This window comes from Tiliqua scincoides, chromosome 3, assembly GCF_035046505.1.
Source record: "Tiliqua scincoides isolate rTilSci1 chromosome 3, rTilSci1.hap2, whole genome shotgun sequence".
NCBI lineage: Eukaryota > Metazoa > Chordata > Lepidosauria > Squamata > Scincidae > Tiliqua > Tiliqua scincoides.
Genome location: NC_089823.1, coordinates 4,146,879 through 4,159,407, shown reverse-complemented (window position 1 = coordinate 4,159,407; position 12,529 = coordinate 4,146,879). Strand labels below are relative to the sequence as shown.

Genomic DNA, 12,529 nt, shown 5'->3' with positions numbered 1-12,529 from the left:
CCATCTTTCTTATTCTAGGATACCAGTCCCTGAGGTTGTATGAATGGTGGTCTTCTTGACCTAGAGTGGCTTACAGTGCAGCTACTTTGAGAATCTGAAGTTTAAACACTTTGGCCACAATCCACAGAGGAGGTATGGAATAACCACCAATCTGCTCTGACTCGTAGAAAAAAATACTCACAGTACATGCCACAGAAATGGCAACAGTTACAAAGCAGGGCCACCAGTATTTTCAAGTTGTAAAGCTAATTTGAGGGGTGGGGGAGAGGCAAACAGGGTATGCATTAGAAGTGTTAACCTTCAGTCTTCAGGGTCAGCCATTCTCAAGTAACTTACAGCAGAGCTACATGTGCCCCACACTAATTCAGTCTGCTTTCCCTTTAATTTGCATTATTCCTAGTTTTGCTAGTGGGGGGGGGGCGTTAAAGAAGGATGCAGAGCGTTGAGGTCCCATCCTCAAAATAAGTGGAAACTGTTTCTGCCCCCCAAGTCTTCACAAGCAGTCAGTTCCACGATTGTCAAAGTTCACCTTGCTCTTTTTTATTTTTTAAATGAAAGCCAAAACTATCAGCAGCTGCATTCTGCACCCTGCACCATTTTCAGCATTGGGGGGGGGAGGGTTTCTTTGCTCCCATAGCACATGCATAGTGCTGACCAACAGGCCAGGCTGCATGCCTCACTGTACTTGGCGCTAGAGCGGTATGAGTGCTGCTGTTTACGTATTGCAACAAGCACAAATCTCCCCGATAACTTCTGAAGCAGAAAAGACAGCCCGTGAAGCAGCCTTCAGACTCCAGGGCTCAGCTCCTGGGAAAGCCACTGCAATTAGACTGAGATCTGGAAGCTCCAAATTGCATTTCCAGATGTCTCTCAAGAAATAGGCTGCCACGAGCCAGCAGCTTCTGACAGACACTGACAAATGCTTCAGTGCCAGGGTTGAATTTGCCTGGGACTTGGAATTGTTCAATATCTTGCTTCAGAAAGCAACTCACCACTCTGGTTGGAAACCCCCCCCCCCACACACTCCCTTTTCCACTGGGGATCCATTTACAGGTTGCTCCATAATGACTGCTTCTCTCCTTGTTAATTTGAGGCTTGGTGGTTTTACAGCTTGGAGGGCTGCTTATTTTCCTGTCTTCTGCAGGCCAGGGGCACATAGTGGAGGAGGAGGAAATGCCCTCCCCCTGCTCAGAGTTCTGACATGCTGCAATTGCTTCTCCCCCTCTCCTTCCTCATCCATCTTTACCTGTTTTGCTGCAGCAGATGCCAAAGCATTCTGCTTCAAGTACAGGGGAGCTGCTACGTTCCATAGCTTTTCCTGGAGAGCCTGCAAAAGATTCCAAGGCTTCAGTGAAATATATGCCATACAAGCAGAAATGGAACATCTGCTCAGAAGTGTGGGTTGAGAGTGCAGAGAAAAGGCTAGGCTTTCGCCTCTCACACCTTTGAACAGATAAGTCCTATTGAAGCAGACTAAAAGGTCTCTCTTGTTCAGCATCTTGCCTCCCCCAATGACCAGCCAGACATGCCCAAAAAACCAATAAGCAGAGGGTGAAAGCAACAGCTCTCCCCTATTACGGTTCCTTGGCAACGGATATTCAGGCACCTTTTTCTTCTCTTTTTTAATAAATAGAACTTTTCCCAACACTGCAGTATATGGAGAATGCTCTTGTGATGCTTTGAGCATGTGCATTAACTATTGGAGTGCCTGGCTATGCTCAGTTCAATTGGTACCCAAAGAAGTGCTGAGGCCACCGGTAAATCACCATTCACCTGCCTACAAGTTTGTTAGCTTAATGGGTAATATGCCCAATTTACAGCATGGGGGGAAAGGAGCAGAAGGAAGCTGAATTTTTCTGCAAAGCCAGCAACTCCCGCCATTTCAGAAGTTGCTGAGCCAGCTTCTGGCTAACATGCTGCATTCTAATTCCATTTATCTCCAACTTCCCATGCTGTTGTGAGGAGGTACAAATAGGACATTTCACACTCAGCAAATACAAGGAGGTTCCTCTCTTAAAACCACAGTCCAGTTTAACTGGATTTGACCACTAATTTATAACTCAATCTCTGCACAAATGCACAATGTTAGATTTCCAGGGGTACAAGCACCAGGCCCTGGTATGCACCAGTAAGTGCAGTGATGTCGCCCAAGGTAGTAATCTGGAGGAAAGCACACCTTGATGAGGAGCAACTGGCATCGAAGGTAAGCTGCAGAGAAGTCGGCTACCCCAGCTAAGTCGGACTGAAGCTCTCCAAATCTCTGAAGGTCTCTAGAATAAAGAGGGAAAGAGGTGGGTTATTCGAGAGAGAAAATACAGTGTGCGTTTGCTAGGAAAAACATTACCTCATGTTCCCAGAGATTAGGGGCTGAGGTGAACTAACCCCTGTGGAATCCAGGGAAGACAGGAATTAACAGGGAATTCCAGCTCTTTCAATATGAGAGTTACACTGGGGGCTACGTAGATGCCAGAATTCTGAAACTGCACAGGAAGAAATGCAGAATGTGGCAGTGGGTGCAGAACCCAACTTCCTGAGAATCTGTTTGGTTTTTAAAATTCATAATTTTTTTAAAATTCATAAAACTTCATATCTTGTGAAAAAGTACTGGTCCCAAGACAGATCCATGGAAGACCCCACTACTTACTTGCCTCCACTGTGAAAATTGCCCACGTAACCACTAAGTCTATACAAAAGCCTTTGGTGAGGAACTTTGTCGGAAAGCTTTCTGAATGTCTAAGTGTACAATGTCATCTGGATCACCTCATGCTTGTTGATTCCCTCAAAGAATTTTAGAAGGTTAGTGAGGCAAGGTACAGCAGCTGCATACTTTCACGGGTGAATAACCTCTCCAGCGGGGGTGAGGTGGCTAGCTGGTTTCAGGGTCTTAGACAACCTCACTGATCTTCCTCATGATTAGCAAAACCAGAATAAAATGCACAAAATTAGGACAATGAAGCAAATATGTCCCATTTGCATTAGTTACACAATTCACATAATTTCTCTTTCCTGGAGGATTTGGATTGCTTGGGCCGAGGAAAAACAAATTATTTGAAATGTTCATATTTATATTATTATTGATTCTTATTAAGAATGTTTAGATAACACTTTTCAAAAAAAAGTAGTTAACCAAGCGATTTACATAGCTAAACAAATAGGTAAGTGATTCTTTGTCCCAAAAGGGTTCACAGTCTTAAAAAGATTCAAAAGAGACATCAACAACAACCACTGGAAAGGGAAATTGCTCTTCCCCTACTAATTATAAGAGGACACCACTTTAAAAGATGCCTCTTTGCCCGGTTAGCAGGAGCTATACCCTGCCTTTCTGCTTTCAAAAAAGCACACAAGGTGTGCATTCAAGTTTAAAGCATCAATTTAAAAAAGAGAAAGCACATAATCACTGTTAATAATAATAATATAAATACTGTTAAACATCAGCATCATCATCAGAACAAAGGAAGTGCATGGCAAGAGCAACATTCAGCAGCCAGCAGATCAAATGCCTCCCAGAACAAAAAATGTCTTCAAAAGTTGATAGGCAGCCAGACAGATTGCCCTTGGAAGGGAGTTCCACAGTCTGAATGTGCCATGGAAAAGGTCTTTCCACAAATACCTGCCAATTGTACTTCAGATTTTTTATTATTAAAAACACATATACTTCTCCCATAGGACACAAGGCAGTTTTCAAGAAAAAAATACCAACCATTAACAGAATAATATCAGTAATAAAAATGATCAAAGCACACTAAATCAGGGATCCAGCCCACCACCCCAAATCATCTGGTCCGTGTGGAGCTCAGCCTGGGTGGTAAAGTCTCCCAGGCTGAGCAATGTGCAGCTGATTCCATCGGCAACCTGGAAGTCTGGCTATGACATGATGATCTCATAGCCGAATGTCCAGCCCCTGCACTAAACAGAGTTCAGAGCATGGCAGTACACACAGAAGAGCCTCCCCAGTTCATCTTAACAGATGAACAGGTTCATGCCGCACACAGGTTCATGCAGAAGGTTCCAAAACATACAGATAAGCGCAATCCTCCAGGATGGCTTTCTTGTTGCGAGCCTTGCTGGGGAATTGTTCATAGGTGGGAGTGGACATTTTGATATTTAGATCCATTACACATGAATTATTTTCTTATAGGAAAATAGCACAAGAGGCTTCTGCAAGAAGGAAGAAATTTATTATAACTCACAACTGTAGGAAATGCCTGCTTGTTCTGCCGAGATCTTTGCAAAGAAAACAGAAAGCAAGAGACACAGCACAGTCAAGGTCACCCTTCTCCACCCTCTTGGCCCCCTGCATCAAGGCTTACGGTAGAACAAGGTCTTGCAAATGAGGTCTCAAAGCTTATGCTGGCACAGCAGGAATGGACTGATGAATGCACACATGGGGCACTGTCAGCAGCACTTTTTAACAAGTGCAACATTTAAGGCCAGAGTTTTCAGTACAAAAGCAAAAAAAAAAACACACTCCCAGTTTCCTGAAAGAAGGACCAGGCCTTACCGTATAGTGAATTCGAGCAGCTCCTGAGTACCCTGCGGGTCTAGGTGCTGAAGGTTGAAAACCCTTTCGAGGCTCTGCTGCAGGAATTCCTGTGAAGGATCTTCCTGGAGTGTGAGACTGGCTGAAACGGGAGAGGATCCCAGTTTTTTCCCAGGCAACTAGACAAAGGATGAAAGAATGTGCAGGGCCAAGTTCAATGAACCATATTGCATTCAATCTGGGCATACTGCATTATGATTTTCACCTTGGAATTTTCTATCCTGCATTTGTGCCTTTGCTATAACCAGCATACTGCACTTTTTGTGAGTAAACTAGAGTGGAGTCTCTCCCCCTGTAAACACATGACAAAATTAAAGCACCTTAAGACACTTGATGACTTTTCTGAAATTATTACTACAGAGAGTGAAGACTCATAATAAAGACTGCACACTGGGAAGCTTCACCTTTCAAGCAGACCAAGAAACTTGGAAGCTCACCAAAATGAGGTGTGGCAGCCAATCATTGTTTGAATGGGTGCTAGAACATTGCCTGGATGCATACAATGCAGTCCCCTTGCTGAAATCAAGCAGGTCTAAGCCTGGTCAGTACCTGGGTGGTCAACTGCTCAGAAACTTCATGCACACAGCCCTGAGCTCCATGATGGAAAAACAGTAAAATATAAACATAAAACATAGAATGAGGAGAAAAAAAGCTGGCCATGCAACTAAAATGATTACTGGGCTGGGGAACCTCCCTTATGAGGAAAGGCTACAGCATTTGGGGCTCTAAAAAAAAGGTGGCAGAGGGGAGACATGACTGAGACATTAAAAAATTATGCAGGGGATGGAAAAGTGGATAGAGATGCTCTTTTCCCTCTCATATGACACCAGAACCAGGTGACATTCACTAAAATTGTGTGTTGGGTGTGTTAGGACAGACAAAATAAAATATTTCTTTACGCAGCATGGAATTAGTCTGTGGAACTCCTTGCCACAGGATGTGGTGATGGCATCTGGAACAGATGTCTTTAAAAGGGGACTAGACAAAGTCCATCACAGGTTCCAAACTGTGATGGGTATGTACAACCTCCTGGTTTTAGAAGTAGGCTACCTCAGAATGCCAGGTGCAAGGGAGGGTACCAGGATGAAGGTCTCTTGTTGCCTTGCATGCTCCCAGAGGCATCTGGTGGGCCACTGTGAGATATAGGAAGCTGGACTTGATGGGCCTTTTGCCTGATCCAGTGGGATTAATACATGCTTATGTTAACTTTTTATGGAGCCTGCACAAATATTTTATTTTGTCTGTCCTATCTCTCCTGCTACTCAATTTTAGTGGATGTCCCCTGGTTCTTCTGTTGTGTGAGAGGGAAAAGAGCATCCATCTATCCACTGTATCCACTCCCTTGCATAATTTTGTATGTCTCTATCATGTCCCCCCTCAGGTGCCTTTTTTCAAGACTGAAGAGCCCCAAATGCTGAAGTCTTTCCTTGTAAGGGAGGCGCCTCAGCCCAGTAATCATGTTGGTCGCTCTCTTCTGCCATTTTGGTTCATTTTGGATATGGCAGCAGCAAACATTTTATTTACCAGGAATGGTTGGCAACCTTCAGTCTCGAAAGACTATGGTATAAGCCTACAGCACCTGGTATTCCCAGGCAGTCTCCGATCCAAGTACTAACCAGGCCTGACCCTGCTTAGCTTCTGAGATCAGACGAGATCCAGCATGTGCAGGGTAACAGTAATGCAGAAAAAATAATTCCACAGAACCACAAAACTAGCAACAGTCAGAAAGCGTCAGAATCCATTCAATTAAAGCATTTCAGAATCAGTATCAATGTGGATAAAAATGGACGTGGCTATTGGGACGCAGATGTGATCGTGCCTTCTCTTCCTAGCTGCACAATGAATCATTCAAGAGCGGGGGGGGGGGAGACAAGACACATCAACAGAAAAATTAGATGATGGATGCACCATCATACATTTCTAAGTTATGACAATAGTAGATACTTTGAAATTTCTTCAAAAAAAGGCCCAACTTACTCTCAAGGGAGGGACAAGGTGGGAAAGACTGTCCCGAAGGTAAGCATAGTGTCTGAAGGTGTGATCCGAGAACAATGCTGGCATGGTCGGGCATGATTTCGCAGCATTGAAAATGAGAACCAAGACTGCAATATCTATTTGAGCAGCAGTTTAAGGAAAATGGTGATTCTAAATTCCTCCTGCATAACTGAAGGATTATTTGGGAAAAGAGACAGAGATTGACTGATTGGAAAGAAAAAAAAGAACTCCGGGTGAAAACTGTTTACAGGTATGAAGCAGCAATTGCAGAAAGTAGGTCATACTGTATTGCCATAACCAGGGCTTCCCAATTCAGATATCATGCCAAACCACAGTTAGCACAAATCCACTTCAAACCATGGTTTCCAGTTCTAGTTTGTCAGTCAATCACAAACCATGGCTCCTTTGTTCTGGCTCGATGTGATGTTGGAATTGAGTCTTCACAGCAGCTTTATTTAAGAAGTACAGGGGGAAAGGTTAAAAAAAGGATACAAGCTGGATCATCCATGTCCGGTTCTGGGGTATCAAAGAAAGGGTGTGTGCCCAGCAATTCAGGAACAAGTGGAAGCACCAGGGTAGGATGCCTGCCTCCCAAAAATTTCAAGCATCTGCAAATATACAGATTAATACATCTACAAGCTGCAAAAGTTCTTTTAAAAATTCAGAATTGCCTAAAACAAAAAGGCTGTTACCAGTGGCATAGCTAGGGGGGATGCAAAGCATTAAGTTTTGCAGGGAGTCTCACTGCAGCATGCAGGCGGCCCCTCCCCTTCGGAGTCAGGTACACACCTCCATTTTGCTCCCACCATGCAAAATGGCTCTGAAGGGGAGGGGCCGCTTGCATGCTGCAGTGAGGATCCCTGCAAAACTTAGTGCTTTGTACCCCCTCTAGCTACACCATTGGCTGTTACAGAAATGTCTTGAATACATATAAATAAATATTTTTGAATCTCTGAGTTGATGGTTCCAAAAAAAACATTTTTATAATAATAATAATAAACTTTATTTTTATTCCGCCCTTCTCCCCAAAGGGACCCAGGGCGGCTTACAACATATTAAAAAAAACAAATTAAAACATAATTTAACAGATAAAAACATATTAAAAACACAATTAAGAGAGACCGTAAAAAACAGTAATCAGATAAAAGTCAGAATAAAAAGAGCATAAAACAGCAGTTCAAGGAGGAATCACGCCTGTAAAAAACTAAAAGATGTATAAAAAAAAAGGTCGCCGAAAGGTCTCGAGGGAGGGAGCCATTCTCAAGTCAAGGGGAAAGGAGTTTCATAACATTGGTGCCACTACGAATAGATTTTTATTGCTATATCTTAAAAAATTAAAAAGCACCAAACAGTTCAAAAGTTTTCAAGATGTTCCCTTTATGTATATTAAGAATTAAGGCGAAGAAGCTAGTTGAGTGATTTTCCCTTCTTCAACTTGGTAAAATGCTGTCACTGTTTTCATGTAGCTAAGAAGAATCTATTCTGCTGACCACCTGCTGTAACTCCAGGCATTTTCAAAAATAGCAGAGCAGAACACAACAGCAATTGTGACTGGAAGTGGTAAGAATCCATGACAGATACTAGAATTCAGGAAATCAGTTTCATAATAGATTATTTAACATGGGGTAATTAGTGTCAGTATCCAACATTGTTAACAAAGTAAATGCTTTTAAAATGATTGATCAACCAGACTATAGTATTGTTTAAAACTGCTTGACCATTACTAACTTGCAACCTTCCAAGTCACTCTTATTATGATTTTAATAAGAAAAAAAAGGAAGAAAACCCCCCACAAACTTACTTCCAGATAGAATCCCTGTCGGTAGGATACTTGGTGAGATTTTTCAGGAGTTCCACCAGTGCAAGATGGATGCCTTCTTTAGTTGAGACATTGGTGCAACACAGCAACTCGTGGAGAGCTTCTCGAATGTCTCGGGAAGAATCCTAAAGCAATCCCCAAAAATGCTCAGAATACAGGTGTGTCTATCAGCACCATGCTCTCAGGCTGTGTACACAATGCAAAGGTGAACCACGGTCTGTTGTAGGAGAATGAGAAGCAGCAAACCAGAGGTTCTTTCTCCCTCCCTCCCTCCTGTTGTATGCAAGATGAAAAGCTTAGAAACTCCCACTTCTAGCCTGCAAAACCCCAGAATCTGCCATTTTATTGCCTTGCTTTTTGGATAAACGACAAAACTATCATTTGCCACAAAAAATTAAAGGAAGATCACAAGCTGAACTCAAAAGCCGTAAGGCCACCTTCTCCCACGTATGCCCTCCAGTATGTTCACCAAGTGAGGTCCTGCTCTGGTTAGCTCTAGGGAATGAGGTTCAGAGGGTGAATGTGAGAAACAAGGCCTTTTCCATTCTGGCACTGATGCTCTGAAATCCCAGGTACTTATATAAAGCATTTGTAGCCTATCCATCACATAACAAGGCTCCCAGAATGGCTTACATAAAAATCAAACAATGGAAAATCACTACTACAGGGGAAAAAAGGAGGAGGACAGGGAGAGAAGAGATATGAAATGCTCTAGAGAGGTCCATATGGGCTTGTCAGAACACGCTAAGCAAAAACCTATCTTTAAAAAGGGCTTTAGAGAAAGCTGAGCCAATAATCAATTTCTGATTGCAGACTCAGTAACATTTTAGCATGTTGTGCCATTGTCATGCTTCAGTTGCATTAGTGACTTCTAGTGGAAAAAACAGCCTTCTAGTCTTGTAGAAGGAGCTAGGAGCCCACTAGAAGACTAGGAGCCCACTAGTCTTCTAGTGGGAAAAACAGCAAGATAAGAACAGTGACAAGCACAAAAACCAACAAAGTTGTTCCAAGAAAAAAACTTGCCTCCAAGACACCCAGCACAGTGTCCAGCTGGTCCTCCCTGAGGGTGATGTTGTTTGAAATCTTCCTCATGGTGTGGATAGACTGCAACCTCACTTCCTCAATCTCGTCATTAAACATGTCAACCAGGAAGTCCAGGCACTTCTCTGCAAAGGAGGGGGAGGACTGTGCCAGCATGCAGAGGGCCTCAACAGCAGCAATTCGAACCTCTGGAAGAGACAGAGATGCAAAATGTCATGCTGTGGAACAAAACTGATAGAGAGGGAAAGTCAACACTTGTTCTGCTTTTGTCCCAATCAGGGCTGGCTCAAGCCATTTTGCTGGGCTAATTTGGAAACCACCATCACATCCCACACCCTGCTAGAGCAGGAAGAGATTGTGTCCTCCTCAACTTTTTTCCAGTTTACAGCTCCACACAAGCAAGCAGAGTGGGGGGCCACTTTTGGTACTCTAAAGCAGGTGTCTCCAAACCCCGGCCCGGGAGCCAGATGCGGTCTGCAGCAAGCCTCTTTCTGGCCTGTGGTCAACCTCTTGTCCCCTGAAAGCCTCTGGCCCACTCAACTGTACATGACCAGAACTGTGTTTTGATTGTGTCTGGAGGGTGTTCTGAGGGCCAGAGAGGTTGAATGAATGAGCCCACTCATTCATTTATTCACTCATCTAAGTTCCATCTCTAATTTATTTATTTAAATTTTATATTTAAATTTTTTTCCGGCCCTCCACACCACACCAGATATCTGATGCGACCCTCTGGCCAAAAAGTTTGGTGACCCCTGCTCTAAAGCAATTGCCACAGAATCTCTTACATGAAAAGGAAGGGAAGGGACTGCAAACAGAAAAGAAGGGGAGGTTGTAATGCACTAATGTACTGAGGAATGAAAGACAATGAAAGGAATGCACAATAACCCCAAACAGATTCTTGGGGAGCCTTCTTCATTCAAGAGATGGTCAGTAGCAGAAAATGTTATGCGTAGTCTCCAAGCTCATAACAATATATTTATCATTCACAGGGTGACATTATTCACTGTAGCTGCAAAACAACATTGACTGAGGGCCCAGTACTATCCAACTATCCAGCACTGGTGCAGCTGTGATGCAGCCCTTAGGCAAGGGAATAAATGTTCCTTTACCTAGTGGAGGCCTCCATAAATACCCTCCCAACCACAGGATGCAGCACACACCCCATTGGCATGGCTACACCAGGACTGGAAAATTGGATAGGATTTGGCCCTGAGATAGCACTGATCTAAAGGGACCATTTGCTTCTAAATATATTTGTCTAGTATTATATGGGTATAATTCTGTTGCTTGGTTTTAATTTTGAATATATACAGTTCAAGTCTTTCTCAGTTTTGATTCTGTAACAGCCTATGTGCTACACCCAATAAATGTTGTACTTAAACCAGCTACCTTAGAATTCTGCACTTCCTTCATAAAGGACATACTGAGGTTTGTTTAGCATGCAGGTTTGTTTAAATCGGAACAAACAAAGGACAGATTATCAGACTTCTTCTAGAAATCCTTTAAACATCCTTTTTGAGCTGATAGCCCTCAAAAAGTCATGAAGTCACTTGGCAGCAGGGCCTCGACTCACCATACATTTCATCTTCCAGACCATGAACGAAGGCCCCACAGGCACCTGATTCAATCAAGTTCACAGCCCCAGTGTCTACCTCTTCCTTGGGAGCATCATCCCCCCATTTTCTGCCGCTTGAGAACTCCCCGGAGCTATAAAGCTCTTTGGCTCGCTCATGGGCTGTGCGCTTTCTCTGTAGATAGAACAGATACCACAGTGACATGGTAGGACATGGTATGAAAATATAACAATTTCTTTTGAAAAAAAGATTAATACAGTCCTTGCCTGGGTCTGGCTAGAGGCAACAGATTAAAATGCTAAGCAAACGCTACCATTCTTACTCTGGAATAGGGAATCCCAATTCTTGTGATCAGAACAAAACAGGCTTGTCACAAGAGCCTGGAAGAACTCTGCTGGATCAGGCCAAAGGCCCATCTAGTCAAGCATCCTGTAGCTCACAGTGGCCCACCAGGTGTCTCACGGAGCACTCAAGACAACATGATTCCTATATCTGTGTTGCTGACCGCAACGTGTTTAGCTGCTTGCAGCAAAGAAGAGTCTCTTCCAGGCAACCAGGGAAGGAAGCCTGACAAAAAGATGTTTGGTCCTATCTACAAGCTTCTTGCAATAGGCATGGGCAGTTGGATAATTTTATCGACTTATTTACAAAGCTGAAATAAATTGTGTAAATTAATCAGATCTACATGTTTAGTTTGCATAAATTTATTCCAACTGCAGCTTTATTCTTGCTTCCAGAACTGAGATTTAGGGGTGCAATCCTAACCCCTTATGTCAGTGCTTTCCAGCACTGACATAAGGGCTATGCAGCTCTGAGGTAAGGGAACAAACATTCCCCTACTTTGAGGAGGCCTCCCAGTTGAGTGACACCCAACTGCAGGATGCAGCACACGTCCCATTGGCACTGCTATGTCAGTGCTGGAAAGCAATGACATAAGGGGTTAGGATCGCGCCCTTATACATACAATGAAGGACCACTGTGAGAGACAGTAAGTTGGACTAGATGGGTCTGTGGCCTGATCCAGCGGGGCTGTTCTTATGTTCTTATGTCTGAGATGGTAGACATAGAAGGAAAGACTGGACACAAGGAATGCTGGGCACAAGAGGCCAGTACAACCAGGCTCTAGGGAGGGGGATCAGAAAGCTCAGCAGGGAACTGCTCTTTCATTCTTGACCAATAAATCACACACAACTCTCCACCAAGGCGGTTTCTACACTTTTCTCATTCAAGTTTCTAATGTTCCTTCATAGGACCACACAATTATTAACATTAGTATAATTAACAGTATTTATATACTGCTTTTCAACAAAAAAGTTCACAAAGCAGTTTACAGAGAAAAATTAAATAACTAATGGCTCCCTGTCCCAAAAGGGCTCAAAAAATGTTTTCCAATGGATGGAAAACTTCTCATGAGAAAGCTCCAGTATGATAAGTCAGCGCTTATTCAAGCCCATAAATGTCCTACATGATCCCTATTAACTTCAGTGGAGCTTAAGCAGAAGTTCTTTGTGGACTGCACACAATAACTTTTTTAACAAAAAAAACACCACAAGGTGTATG

General features: G+C 43.2%; 1 protein-coding gene and 1 pseudogene across 2 annotated transcripts in view; both read right to left on the bottom strand.

The window, feature by feature from the left end:
* Nucleotides 1–12,529, bottom strand: part of INTS4 (integrator complex subunit 4) — a 31,907-nt gene that overhangs the window by 7,150 nt on the left and 12,228 nt on the right. For both annotated transcript variants that reach the window (XM_066620250.1, XM_066620252.1), the window contains exons 10-17: nt 10,969–11,143; nt 9,378–9,583; nt 8,337–8,479; nt 7,028–7,143; nt 6,518–6,651; nt 4,502–4,659; nt 2,177–2,270; nt 1,247–1,327 (exon numbers count right to left, since the gene is read on the bottom strand). In XM_066620250.1, the coding sequence (XP_066476347.1) occupies nt 1,247–1,327; nt 2,177–2,270; nt 4,502–4,659; nt 6,518–6,651; nt 7,028–7,143; nt 8,337–8,479; nt 9,378–9,583; nt 10,969–11,143 (1,107 nt within the window). The remainder of the gene's footprint in view (nt 1–1,246; nt 1,328–2,176; nt 2,271–4,501; nt 4,660–6,517; nt 6,652–7,027; nt 7,144–8,336; nt 8,480–9,377; nt 9,584–10,968; nt 11,144–12,529) is intronic.
* On the bottom strand, nt 6,108–6,226 carry LOC136646547 (5S ribosomal RNA; annotated as a pseudogene).